The sequence below is a fragment of the Cydia amplana genome, chromosome 16 (assembly GCF_948474715.1).
Source record: "Cydia amplana chromosome 16, ilCydAmpl1.1, whole genome shotgun sequence".
Classification (NCBI taxonomy): domain Eukaryota; kingdom Metazoa; phylum Arthropoda; class Insecta; order Lepidoptera; family Tortricidae; genus Cydia; species Cydia amplana.
In genome coordinates, this window is record NC_086084.1 from 13,075,787 (window position 1) to 13,091,060 (window position 15,274).

General features: G+C 38.1%; 2 protein-coding genes across 2 annotated transcripts in view; both read right to left on the reverse strand.

Moving 5' to 3' along the window:
* Window positions 1-1,302: 1,302 nt before the first annotated feature.
* Window positions 1,303-2,769, reverse strand: LOC134655454 (uncharacterized). The gene is made up of 3 exons (XM_063510919.1): window positions 2,597-2,769; window positions 1,804-2,143; window positions 1,303-1,444 (listed from the first exon to the last, which is right to left on the reverse strand). The coding sequence occupies exons 1-3, from the start codon at window positions 2,733-2,735 to the stop codon at window positions 1,303-1,305; spliced, it is 621 nt and encodes a 206-aa protein (XP_063366989.1). The 5' UTR covers window positions 2,736-2,769.
* Window positions 2,770-9,467: 6,698 nt separating this feature from the next.
* The window catches only part of LOC134655455 (uncharacterized), a 77,436-nt gene continuing 71,629 nt past the window's right edge, over window positions 9,468-15,274 (reverse strand). Inside the window, exon 7 of the mRNA XM_063510920.1 lies at window positions 9,468-9,672. Within this exon, the coding sequence (XP_063366990.1) occupies window positions 9,475-9,672 (198 nt within the window). The 3' untranslated portion in view covers window positions 9,468-9,474. The remainder of the gene's footprint in view (window positions 9,673-15,274) is intronic.

Here is a 15,274-nt window from a genome sequence, read left to right on the forward strand (position 1 = left end):
AGGAAATTTAAGTGGTGGAATTTAATTGTAGCCAAAATTTATTTTGATTTGCGATTTATTTTTGAATCGTCGGCCAATTCCATATATTAATTATTTCATAGGACCAGCGGCGGGCCGGATAAAATCCATTCGCGGGCCGGAGCTGGGCCGCGGGCCGTTCTTTGCCCACCACTGATACACGATATACCTATTTTATTTACAAACCTATTTCTGCTATTTAATTTCTACCTCTGTTTCTTTCATTTCCATTTAAATTTCCTTTTTTATGTGTCGTCATGTTGTCCACAACATGATACATTCGTTTATACATCGGCCCCCGGGGATCAATTCCATGGTATAAATGGAGGGACATAGTTGTTGGTCACGATCCTCAGTCATGAGGGAACGACGAAGAAGAAGGTTCGATGTCATATTTTGAAGCCCATTTGTACAAAGTTGATAAAGCCGGTAAAGGAATCCCTACAGTAGCCCTCAAATGTCGATATCCCTTTGCACTGATACTTCTTAGAGATATAGCCGCAGCAATATCTTCAGCTGACCATCTGACACGATGTCTATCAGGTTTTGTGAGACATCGAATTTGTCCTGAGGTGAAAATTTGCTTGAGATTATTTTTGAGAACCTCATATTCATTGACTTTCCTTTTAAGTAGCTTATATTCAGCCGCTGACACTGTAATATTCTTATCACTGTAACAGAAACAATAAATTAATAATAATTATGATTTATGAATAATTAAACTGGCAACAGGCTATATTAAAACACGCATTGGAGACAAAGGTCAATAATACATAAGTAAGTAGTTATTTTTCCATTAATTGAATAAGTTCAATAATACCTTTTCTCAACAACGTTTGAAGAGCCCTCAACATCGTTGGCTGGTGTCGTGTCGCTTTCAGATGTACAATGTACTTCAACTTTCCTGTTAACCCCTCGTTTCATATTGGAGCCACTGGGATCTGACAGGTTAAGTAGCTTATAGTCAGCCTTTGACACTATAATATCCTTATCACTGGAACAGAAACAATAAATTAATAATAATTATGATTTATGAATAATTAAACTGGCAACCAGCTATATTAAAACACGCATTGGAGACAAAGGTCAATAATACATAAGTAGTTATTTTTTCATTAACACATTCACTACCAGACAAAAAACGGTGCACTACCCCAGAAACCGGTTGTCTACAGCTGTGTATAAAACAACCCGCCCTTGTCCGGCATCTGAGCAAAGTTCACGAGCGCCCACCAGGTGGGTTCCTGGTAGTGAATGTGTTAATTGAATTTTAATTGAATAAGTTCAATAATACCTTTTCTCAACAACGTTTGAAGAGCCCTCTACATTGTTGGCTGGTGTCGTGTCGCTTTCAGATGTACAATGTACTTCAACTTTCCTTTTAAGTAGCTTATATTCAGCCGCTGACACTGTAATATCCTTATCACTGGAACAGAAACAATAAATTCATAATAATTATGATTTATGAACAATTAAACTGGCAACAGGCTATATTAAAACACGCATTGGAGACAAAGGTCAATAATACATAAGTAGTTATTTTTCCATTAACACATTCACTACCAGACAAAAAATGGTGCACTACCCCAGAAACCGGTTGTCTATAGCTGTGTATAAAACAACCCGCCCAGCGGGTTGTCCGCATCTGAGCAAAGTTCACGAGCGCCCACCATGAGGGTTCCTGGTAGTGAATGTGTTAATATACTTATATAAAAATATTTATTATATAATGTCAGATTTACAGAATTACACATCAATGTGTTAATTGAATAAGTTCAATAATACCTTTCCTCAACAACGTTTGAAGAGCCCTCAACATCGTTGGCTGGTGTCGTGTCGCTATCAGATGTACAATGTACTTCAACTTTTACATTAATATTGCATGAAGGAGCAGAAATATCATAATTTTCTTTTGTTTCACAGTTGTCTGTCTGTCCGGGGGTACATACGGTAGACTTTGCTGACAAGTCAGTTGAGTTTGATTTTACTACACTATCAATCTGTAAAGTAGGTATCGCGTCTGGTTTTAATATCCTTACTCTCCTTGGCGATTCTTTCATTAGAATGTGCTTCAATGATGGCTTGATATAATCAGTACTCGTGAAATGTTTTGAACAAACTCTGCCTGTAAAACAAATGAATACATAAAATAAAGAATATCGGTTTGGTGCACTTAAAGTCTATTTTTTTATTTGGTAGACTGAAATGACAGTTAATAGTATGAACATGAAATGTCATTTCATACTATTAACTGTCATTTCAGTCTACCAAATTAAAAAATAGACTTTTTAGGGGGGCTGCTTGCGTCAACAAGCAAACATAAAATGTTATTATTAACCTTTTAACCGCCAGCAATTTGTGATCGAGCGTGCTCGTGTCGCCACCGACAGTAATTGTACCCCGCAGAGTAAAGTTGGCATAGTTACGGGAGTTATAAATGTGCTGTAAAAACCAAATCAGATATTAGTCTTATGTATCAGACTGTGGTGAAATGAGCTGGATATGTAACGTCTTATATATCAGACTCTGGCGGTTAAAGGGTTAATAGTAATAATTGTCGATAATTACGTATACATACCATTTTTACATTTTGTTTTCAGTCCACAATAGCGAAGCCATTCATTGGCTACGGATTCTTTTTTCGGAAACGAATAAAATCTGATTATACTGCCCTTTATACTCCTACTCTTACAGTTCCGAATAGAACAGCCAACCATTTTCGTAACAAAACATTAATTACCAAGCTTACGACGTGAATTCACGTGAACGGTTTGGTCGTTTGGAAAACACTGCGAGTCGAGTCTGCGACTGACTGCTGACAGCTGACACTGAGCGAGAAGGAAATAACAACACGCGTTCGACAAGGATGACGACGAGGAACAAAATGGCGGATTGTCAATGTCAAATGCATAGAAAGAAGCTCCTATAGAAGTGGTCTACGCGTGCCTCCGTGAGGGACAAAACATACGCAATGCGACGCTATGATTGGTCGGTTTTATTTGTTGCCCACCATAATCCATACTAATTTATCATAGAAGGTAGCATCCTATAGAAGTGGTCTACGCGTGCCTCCGTGAGGGACAAAACATATAAATTCGACCAATCATAGCGTCGCATTATGGTGGGCAACAAATGAATTCGACCAATCACGGTGGTCAATTTACGGTGGGGAATAAAACAAGATGTGAGACTGTGACAAGGACAAACAATAATAGCGCTTTCGCTGCTACTCCTACTGAAAGATACATAAGACTATCCCGTTCTGTCAGTTATCCCCACCACTCATGCCCAATCCAGTTACACTAGATTCATGTAATTTATGGTGCGGAATAAAAAAAAAGTGAGACTGACAAGGACAAACAATAATAGCGCTTTCGCTGCTACTCCTACTGAAAGATACATAAGACTATCCCGTTCTGCCATTTATCCCCACCACTCATGCCCAATCCAGTTTAATACTAGATTCATGGTCAAATGTGTTTTTTTTATGGCCTGGTTCTTAGAGTCGGACCAAGAAAAGTCTGCAGCGGATTTGATAGCCCACGCAGTGCAGGTGTTATTTTAAACGTCAAACTTCTATGAAATTAGGACATATAAATAACACTTGCACTGCGTGGGCTATCAAATCCGCTGCAGACTTTTCTTGGTCCGACTCTATGTCAAGACCCCAACGTTGTCTGTTCTCTTTGACGGTGCAGCAACTATAGCTGGTCAAGCAAATCTTGTCAGTAAAAAAAGGCGCGAAATTCAAATTTTCTATGGGACGATATCCCTTCGCGCCTACATTTTTCAAATTTGCCGCCTTTTTCTACTGACAAGATCTGCTTAACCAAGTATAGTATTACTTCTCTCTCCTCGCTCTAGTGAAAATGCTACTTGTCAAAAAAGGACAACCCTACTCTTGACAAGATGAACTTCAAATCGAGTTGTTGCCGTTTTGGTGGTTACACGGCTGTGTATTTGTATAATAGGGTCCCGTTTTTACCCTTTGGGTACGGAACCCTAACAAAGTTGTAACAGTGACAGCTCGCTTAGACTCATCTTTAGAAATATTACCTATAATATATCTATGGGTTATGATATGTCAAACGGAAGATATTGGTAACGAATAATTAAAAATGACTTGTTATTGTAAGATTTAAGATAAAATACATACTATAAATGAATTATACAATTATAAAGAAATATTTTAACTTATTAACCATAGATATAATGTACCCATAGAAGGTAGGATCCTATAGAAGTGGTCTACGCGTGCCCCCGTGAGGGCCGTGAGGGACAAAACATACGCAATGCGACGCTATGATTATGATTGGTCGAATTTATTTGTTGCCCACCATAATCCATATTATAATAATTTATGATGGGGAATAAAAAAAAAACTGAAAACACGAGCCGCGAGTCTAAACGGGTATGACTCTGGGAAGAGAAGACAAAGAGTAAAGTGGTAAAGTATATTGGGAAAAAAGAGCCCTCTTGAAGCATTTTATGGAAACTCATTTTAAAGCGCCATCTATAATTTGGATCCGTAACTAACGATGTATGTTTGCGTACACATCTACATAATTAATTAATTATGCATCTGGATGTGTATGTACTTACATCCTATACAATATTATAATATTTTTCAAACAGCATGAGTACGGTGATACAAGTCCTCTCAATACAATTTTGCGAGATTATGCGTTTTAAAGTTATAAATTGTATTGAAAAGAACTATCAACGAACTCATGCTGTTCGAAAAATACTATAATATTATACAGGATGTAAGTACACATAAATTAAAACATAATTGCACATAAAGAAAGAATGTCCGAAAGGATTTTACCCTTTTGTGTTTTACAGTTCCAGAGCATAGGCGTACGTAGTAGGCTCTTCTAGTACGTCACTTGTCCCGGTCCTGAGCTAATCTCATCCGGAAGTATGTAATAATCATTTATTTACAAACAAGATATATACAGTGGTATTACTAAAATAAATTAAAAACTAGCTTAAATCTAAAATGGGCCCTTGAGGCATTGTACCAAGGATGCTGGGGACATTTCCTCGCTGTATCGCAATGCTGACAATACGTTGTGCGAGGTAGCCGCCAGCTCTTCGGTCACCACTCACCAGTTACGTCAACCGGACGCTTCGCGATTTCTGCGAACAACTTATGCGCGCTGGGTCCCCATGAAATGTATAGTCAGCAGCAGGAGTTGCTAAGTGGGCGAGGTGTTCAAAATTGCCTTGACGCGCTCTTCTCTTAACAATAAAGTCGCGTCAAGATCATTTTGAACACCTCGCCCGCTTAGCAACTATTGCTGCTGACTGTACGTATGTATTAGTTACTAATGATTTAATTTTTGTGACAATTTTAATTTATTTTAACAAATTAAGTATGCTGGTTTCTTTTTACTTTTGTAATTATATATTACCAACAAATGGACAGATGTGTCTAAAATATTATTTGAATCGATTTAGAATCGGTATGCATTTCATTTTTAAATACCTATTGTTAAGTTAAGGATAATAAAACTGATACAAATATGTATTGTATTTAATATTTATAAAGACACAAAGTGTAACACACACACACAACACACATCAACCGTGCGAAAAAAATCTAATATGTATAATATAAAATATAATACAGATCACAATTTAGGTAACTAAATAATAAACAATACTTATTACATAGTATAATTTTAATATATATACATTTGAACCACTTTACCAACCAAGTGATTCAATTAAGTACATGAAATAACTAGTCTCGTAAGGCCCACCATACAAAATTTTTCTATTTTTAATTTTAACTTTGTATAGTCAACTAGCGACCCGCCCCGGCTTCGCACGGGTTACACAAAACCTTAACAAAATATACACCTAAACCTTCCTTAAGAATCACTCTATTGATAGGTGAAAACCGTGTGAACCAGGGATGTTGCGGATGCAGATTTTTTGACATCCGCGGATGCGGATGCGGATGCGGATTTTTAAAGGCTCACATCCGCGGATGCGGATGCGGATGCGGATGTCAAGATTAGGTACTTAGAAAACGTCAAATATTACATTTTTAGTATTTTTTAATTAAAAAAACCAAACGTTTAGTATTTGAGCAAGAATATAGGTGCGTTATATTTAATAAACAGTAACTTCGCTGACTTTTCTGGATCTAGACGATTTCGTTATAGGTAATGACGAAATTACCTAGCACTTACGCCGCCGCTAAGACGTTCCTGTACCGACTTGTTCAACATCCGCATCCGCATAAGCTCCGCATCGATTTTATGCGGATGCGGATGCGGATGCGGATGTTGAAAATAATGCGGATGTTCCGCGGTTGCGGATGCGGATGCGGATGTTCGCAACATCCCTGGTGTGAACATACGTTCAGTAGTTTTCGAGTTTATCGCGAACATACATACACACAAACAGACAGACGCGGCGGGGGACTATGTTTTATGGCTCCTCTACACGATGGGCCAGCGCCGGCCACTCCAAGGGACGCATTTATGCGTTAGAGGGAGCAAGTGATATTGCTATCTCATTCTACCGCATGGCTGCAACCCTTGGAGTGGCCGGCGCTGGCCCATCGGAGGAGCCATTATAGGGTGTAGTGATTTGGGGTGAATTTCACTTGTTTGAGAAAACAATGAAACAAAAGAAATGTTACTTTATTTCGATTATGGAAGGTTCTAATTAGATTGAAACGGAGTATACAAGATTTACACTATTTTCATAGAGGGCGTGACTGACAAAATCTTGTTACTACTATTTTCATGGAAAATAATCACTTTTGTAAGCACTTTACTACACGAATAATAACGGTACAAAACTACAAATAACATAAAGTAAGCACCCTAAAGTAAGGGTCCCTAGTAATCTTATACTGACACTTTTGTTAGAGTCGGCGCAGCCGTAAAAATGTTGTTACAGGTATTTTGAAAAATCAATATAATAAAACTACTTTACATTATAAAAATAGCAGCAGAATCATATATTTACGTAAAGTGTCATTATATGGAACTTCCTAACTATGTTAACAAAAGTCACTAGTAAATTGACATTCAGAGACAATTTCAATACGGCGGTTTGTTTACATAGTAACAAGTTCCATAGAATGACACTTAAAGCACTATTGCACATTACCAGCGCTTTTTAAGAGTTTATGAATATGTTTACACTTTACAATATAATAGTCTTATTTAAGTGATAGTATATACTTTATACGAATAAGAACTAATATATAAAAACTACATCTATTGAGATATATACACAAACATCACACTACGCTTTGTTGATATACCCATTTCACCGCAATTTTTTTAAAATCATTAATAATCCTTATGCATTGTTTAAAATTTCTTCCATGGCAAAATAAACAAAGAAGGTGTTAGGGAATGATATCCATATTGATGCTATATTTAAAAATCAACTTTTAATTAGGTCTAGTAAAAAGAATTATAAAAAAGACAAACACATTCATGATAAGAGTAGTGCAATTGAAATATATAGGTATCGGTGGTTGGCTGCCAAAACCTAGAAATATATCTACTTGAAATACTTGGTAGGTATCTCATAATCAATATACAAGTTTTTTTCAGCTTTTCAGAGTTTGGACTAAACCACGCAATAAATTAGGTAGGTATCCTAATTTATTGCGTGGTTTAGTCCAAACTCTTCGTTCGTTTACTTTAATACTTAGCATTTATAAAGCCGTTTAATCATCTTAAATCAATACCTAATATTTATGAACAAAATACAGGCAATATATATATTAACGTGTGTAAAAATATATCGCTATGGCACCTGTTATAAAAGGTGGCTGATAATATTTTTTATACAATGTATAATTTGATACATGCTTAAAACCACTGGGCATAAAAAAAAGCTTTTGTCCTACGTACTTTTTACACTTTTATCTTTATGAAACTCATAAGTAATTTCATTTATTTACTAATAGTAATGAACTTATCATATTAATCTGTATTTATTTAGCTATTAGCTTTTACTTAATATTTACAATATGTGATTGTATCCCACTATCAAATACATACGATAACTACTTATTCTATCTTAAAATTATTTATAACTCTGTATATTCTTGTGTAAGTGTATATAATATTCGTTGGCAATCCTTAAATAAATAAAACAAAATTAAAGTTCCGAATAATATAACATATCCGCCAAAAGCTTCGTTACCTTAATTTAACAATACCAAATCTGATAATTACGGTTAAATTCTAATGATATTCGATAGTGGAATAATAATCGCAAATAAAACAAAAATATTACGATAGGTATATAGGTAGACTTAATTTATAGTCACTACTAGAGGGTATATCGGAGCGAGCAATCTGATCGGTATATCAGCATATAATTGTCAAGGCGTTTAGGTATTAAGAAATTTAAGAAACATCCTTTATTGTATTATATTTCTCATGCAAAATAAATTAGGAAGTTTAAAAGTACATGCATGAATGATATTTTAACGACATATAGTTCGTTATCAATATTTTTTACGTAAAAAAGCTATTCAGGCAATCGTCACATGATTACTATCTACGATAGAAGCGAAAAATTGTCTCTAAGTGCCATAGTTCTAACACATCATCGCACAGGTCATCGTTGTAAGGAAACGGACCTCAAATGTAGTTATTGCAAGCACCTGAAAATACAAAAGAAATATTTATTGAGGAATGTATTTCATAAACATAATACTTTAAATATTTTACCCGCAATGCGAGTCTACAATTTATTATGAAGAATATTTACCACTCAAATTATCACATCAGTCGCGTAACAAGTTATTTAGATAGGGACAAATGTAGATTCTCTCGCAAATATCGCAACACACCGCCGAACACCTTTTTTTCCCCTCGACAATAATATCTCCATCACGCCGACGGCGCCAACAACATCAGTAGGTCTAGTATAGCTAAAGTAGCGCGGCATCGACGGCGACGGGGCGTTCGTGTCTCATCGAGCTTCAGGACTGCAACGGACTGCCTCAGTAGCAGCAGCTCCACCGCGCCGACAGCAGCTATACCAGCATCAACAAAGCCACTATAGCGGGGGCGGCGCGGCATCGGCGGCGACGGCGTTCGCGTCTCACCAGGGCAACTGACTAATAGATACCTCTGCTATCGCAACACAACGCCGAAAACCCTCTGTCCCCTCGACAGCAGTAACTCCACCGCGCTGACAGCAGCCAGCAGCATCAACAAAGCCACTAAAGCGGGGGCAGCGAGGCATCGGCGGCGAAGGCGTTCACGTGTCACCAGGGCAACAGACTAATAGATACCTCATCGCAACATAACGCAGAACAACCTCTGTCCCCTCAACAGCAGTAACTCCACCGCGCTGACAGCAGCCAGCAGGATCAACAAAGCCACTAAAGCGGTGGCGGCGCGGCATCGGCGGCGACGGCGTTCACGTCTCACCAGGGCAACTGACTAATAGATACCTCTGCTATCGCAACACAACGCCGAAAACCCTCTGTCCCCTCGACAGCAGTAGCTCTACCGCGCCGACAGCAGCTAGCAGCATCAATAAAGCCAGTATGGCGAGGGCGGCGCGGCATCGGCGGCGACGGCGATCGCGTTTCGCTAATGTCCGTGACAGCGCTTTGCCGCGCGCACTGTCAAGTGTGAAGAGGGCGCTGGCAGCCTGAAATAGTAAAAAATGTTTGTAAATAAATTGAATAAAAATACGAGTATATCAATAATGTAACCGTGATATAATGAGAGCATACAACAATTACACAACTGCACACTGCCAAGTTTAAGGTTGATTTCTATAACTCAGACTATACATAGGGGCATTAGGGGCTATTCATAAATTACGTCATTTCAAAAATGAGGGGGGGGGGGGTCTAGACATCGGCTGATGTTAGCATAACGTAGGAGAAAACGGGGTCATTCGAAGCATGATTTTTGGGATGATTTTAGGGGGGGGGTAAAAAATCGACAAAAATAGATGACGTAATTTATGAACAGCCCCATATAGACTCGGGTCTTTATACAACTCATAAGAGTGTATCTTTACCATAAGGACTTAAAATGGATAATTTTTGGAAAAACGGTTTACTTTATATAGCGGATGAATTACGAATTTAATCTCAACCCTCCTTTTGAATGACCATTATGGCCAATGTCCCAAGTCCAATAATATTAATTCATATAGCACACCCCGAAGCCGCTAAAATACCTCCACACCTTAAAACCTACATTAATAACAGTAAATTACTCAATTTATGTCCAATCAAACCTTACTTAGGTAAAGTGGTAATAAACAAAGAAGGGCTGGATGCTGACGACACTGCGAAACTATTACAGCTTTTAATTAAAATCGACGTGGCTGGATACATTAAGAAACCCATTGACATAGTTGTAGGAGCTAATGGCCGGGACAGAGGGACAAGAAGAGCGGCTAACAGTAAAGACACAAGTCGGAATGGAACCGCCGCCGTCGCGGTGACGCGTCGCATCGCCGAGCGACGTGTCACCCGACCGCAGATCGGTATTTGCCTCTCAATTTCACTCAGAACCAACTGCATATGGCGTTCCCGTTCTGCAGTCGGGTCGAAATTAGAACAGAGCGACATCACGCCACGACGCCCACGACGTTAACATCTGCAGTTGTCGTCTGCAGTCGCGAAACGTCGCCGGGCTGCAACTTGTATAGTTTGTAGCTTTCTAATAGACCCCGAAGGCTAATCCTATTGTCTATTGTTAAGAAAAACCGCTCGTGCCACGTGCCACAACCACCTGCATAAAAAATCGGTACTTCGGTTACTGAGTGCCGGCGAGTCGAACGCTACAGAACCAGTCTAAAATGTGTCATCGAGATGCGTAACAAAGGCGCGTTATCGGAGAGCGCACCTACACTGGTTTTTTGAGCGTTGGACTAGCCCGCGCTCAGGTGCCAAATAGAATACTTAGGACCCTTTTTTGCAGGTAAGTAGCACGTGCGGTTTTACTGAACAATAGACAATAGGATAAGCCTTCGGGGTCTACTAGAAAGCTACAAACTATACCTTAGGCTCGGCCACGACATTGAGCGACTGGCGACGGCGGCAGCGACAACCATAGGTGGGAACGAAAGGTCCGATCGCTGTGTCTCGCTCCAACATATGGTTATCGCTGCCGCCATCGCAAGTCGCTCAATGTCGTGGCCGAGCCGTTAAAGGTGACGTTCGAATGTCAACAGCAGCTGCATTACTGTTGCGGCATAATTGTTACCGCCGTATCTGTGATTTCCTTGATAAAATGGGAGACGTTCGCCGCCGCATTACTGCCGCGATTATGACGTTTATTCCGTCACTCATTATATAAAATTGACAGAAACAGCGGTGGCAACAACGACGCCACAACATTTAATTTTATAAGAACGCTAAAGCAGTTAAAGCACTAAATACGAAGAATTTCGTACATTGACCTGCCAACCCCGCCTGTTTCTATCTCTATCGCACACGCATAATTATATTGCGTCCTTACTTTATCTGTTTTTTTACGATATTCTCCATTCTCCATAACACTGTGTCCCACGCAACACCGGTAAAACTTATTAAACCATCCCATAAACTTATCGTTTTTCAATTATGAATAATTATGAAACTGTGACATAAACATGTTCACTCTCGGCGCCAACACTCATTCAATTAATTATTATGAAACAATCACTTACTCCGACAGAATTTATGTTCAAAATAATTCGAGATAAGAAATGAAATGTATACGTTATAATTTATTTTAATTGAACTAATTTAAGGCGTGATCGAAGAACAAGTTTTCAACAGTCATGGTGCCTTTTATGAATAAATTTTATATTGATTTGATTTCCTTTAAAATATTTTAATGTATTTATAATTAAATGTTTAATGTACCTCTTCCCAATTAACACATTGTTTACTCATGGCTATAGTAACAAATTACACACCTAAACCTTCCTCAAGAATCACTCTATTGATAAGTGAAAACCGCATGAAAATCCATTCAGTAGTTTTTGAGTTTATCGCGAACATACAAACACACAGACGCGGCGGGGGACTTTGTTTTATAAAGGTGTAGTGATGGCAAAACAAACTCGTGTTATTTGAGAATCGCGTGTTATAAATGATTCATTTTGTTCACACGCATGACTTTAAAAGGTCTTAAACTCGTCGTAAAATACTAAATTATCTTATTTTATAACAATAGCACTCAACAATGCTATATCGGTCAAGAGCATGTGAAAATTGCCGCAAATAGTCTAAACACATGACGATTGCATCTTGGGCCTTATTCGAGATGATTTAATGACATCTTGTGACATAATTGAAATGTTTAAAAATGCAGTTTACCTTAGTAGTCGGCAATGTAACGTAAACTTGCTAGTCTTCGTCTCACTTTAGGTTAAAATTAAATCTTTAACAAAATGTAGAGTCAAATATCCATCCACCCCGTCAGCTATAGTGATTGTTAGGTTAAAATTAATTAAATTTATACTATGTATTTCAAACAATAGGTAGGTACCGTCAACCGGGGTGAATAGGGAAGGCTGGGGTGAATAAGGACAAACCTTAAAATATGATTTACCTGACAATTTCTTAAAAAATAGCCACACAAATTGAATAATTCTATTGAAAATAACAGTAGATTTTGTATGATACAATTTGCGTGGGTAGCCATCCCTATTCACCCCGTTTGACGGTACCTACTCCTAGACAAACAATTTACTCACATACAGCAATCTTTACTTTAAAATATACTATTGTTAACGCGCTTAGATAAATTCTATTCATAAGTGATTAGTCAAAGGCCATACCATAAACGCGGCACAATATGATTGTTGTTAGTATGGATGGGTCCTAATAAGGACTGATGGTACCGGCAGCCTCAAGGCAAGTTTCAGATGACCTATTTGCTTTCACCTACTTATTTGAAATATCTAAATTATGTTTATTATATTATTGAAATTAATTGTTAAGTGTTAGGTTCAAGTAATTTGCGAATGTTTTATCTTTGTCTGTAAATGTTTTATTGAGGTTGTGCAATAAAGAGGATTTGTATTCTATTGTAACTAGGTATGTGACAATTAGGTAATTGGGACGCCTATATAGTGCGCAGTTACTGTTCAACATTGAGTAGCAGTGTGAGGTACGATTTTTTTCAAAGCAATGACGATGTGCAATAGCGATAAGCAATTATTGTAATCTTACAGCGGATCACTTCCACTTTTCACTCTGATATGATTGCACAACAATCACCTGTCAGTGTCAAATGTCAGCCATTGTGATAATAGGAAGTTATGCGATAGTTATTTATGTATAGTTGCCCTAATTGTTGGTACCTTTATTGTCTCTTAAAACAATAGCACCTATAATACCAGTAATTTTACAATTGTAATACTTAATATATAGGTAGCGGTGGCATCCATAGAATTCGATTCCAATAGATAGCCATTTAACCATATTCATGTCAATATTTAATTATTCATTTCATTCCTATTTAACATCAAAAATGGGAGGTATGCCGCTTGTGTCGCTCTCACAAATTTCTGAACACGCCTCTATTGTCAAGGCGTGAGAGTGCGTGTTCAGATATTTTTGAGCACCTCGGCCGTCCCGATATATCTGATGGCGACTGTACAGCACTTAACACGGCGCAGCAAAGTATTGCAAGCACAGCACTCAGGAGGATGTTGGTACTCTCTATTACTCTGCGCTTTAATGGAAGGGAATATTTTTGAATTCTATATTCTACTAACTATTAATGACCGTTGCAAAACCCGCGCGTGCGCGTACACCGGCCGCGACCAACCGACGCCGTGTCAAGAACTCTGGCGCAATGCAACGTCCATTCTACAGCAGGGTTGCTAACCGCTGGATGCTCTCTTCTTAATCATACAAACTTATAACCCCACCTCTTAAAAGTAAATTTTCCACCCCATTTATAACAAAATTCAATTATTTACGTTTTAGTACGTTTATGAAAACATAATACACTCGAAAACTAGACTATTTGGCCAATTCGAACGTACACTTAAACTGACATAAGAATGATATCTGAGGGGCTACCGCCGAAACCGAATTTCGCAAATTGCGGGCATTTCACTCTGTCACTCTAATTACGCCTTCATTGGAGTAAACGAGAAAGATCCCCGCAATTTGCGATATTCGGTTTTCGCGGTAGCCCCTCTGAATAATGTTATCGTGCGTTCCAATTCCAATACAAGTACCTACGCAAAAGTACGAGCGAAATGCATGATATCTGAATAATATAATTTAGATGTCAGTGTACTTTTGAAATTTCCCGTACATTTGTAAGGGTATATTTCAAGGGGAGATTAACGTAACGAAAACAAAACACCAGAATGTATCTAATTTTCATTTTTTGTTTTAATATTCGAGTAATGAGATAGGTCAAAGGTAACAACCCGCGCGATGATCATTTTTCCGTCGCAGTCGCAAGTCGCAAGTTTCGCACGGCCCGCCATATATATTTTGCCCCTTTAAATTTTCTGACTTTACGCTCTTAATTTCAAAGTAGTTAAAGTGACAACCCTAGCATAGTGCCTAAAACAGTAGGCTAAGTTCAGAAGAGGAGCCGCTGCATAGTGCATTTCCATACTGGACTCGCAATAATTAAACTCAACGATGCTCATTTTCATTATGAATTTACTACGCATATTTAAGCATAGTAAAGCCACACTGAACCTTATTTGAGTCTTAGAGATATTGAAGTCGAACTCCAAGTGAATGGACTACGACTACGGTTAACCGGGGTGACTTTGAAATACAGGGGCGACTTTGAAATTTTAGTTTTTCAGCCGTAACATATTTTTATTCGGATTTTTTAGTACTAGGTAAACAAAAATGTATAATAATCTAACTTGTTACACGAGCAGGGGGCCGATTTTTGAATTTCGATCGCTCGATTTCGTCACTCGAAAATCGGTGGAAAACGGCGAAATGCTAATTTTTGAAATACGAGCGATCGAAATTTGGAATCTATTGGTATTGACCACTCGATTTCAATTCTATTAGTAGAATTTAAATGCCTAGTAGTGGAGATATTATTTAACGAAATACACGAAATCGAGTGGTCGAAATTCAAAAATCGGCCCCCAGTTCGTGAAAATAATGAATAATGCTAATTTAGTGACCGCGCGTTTTAAAACTATCAAAGTATCCCCAAAATTTCTTAAAGTCACCCCGTTTTACGGTACTATAATTTGGCCGTAAATTCGTAACTACAATAGTTGTGATCGGAGATCAAAAAGTTGGTTG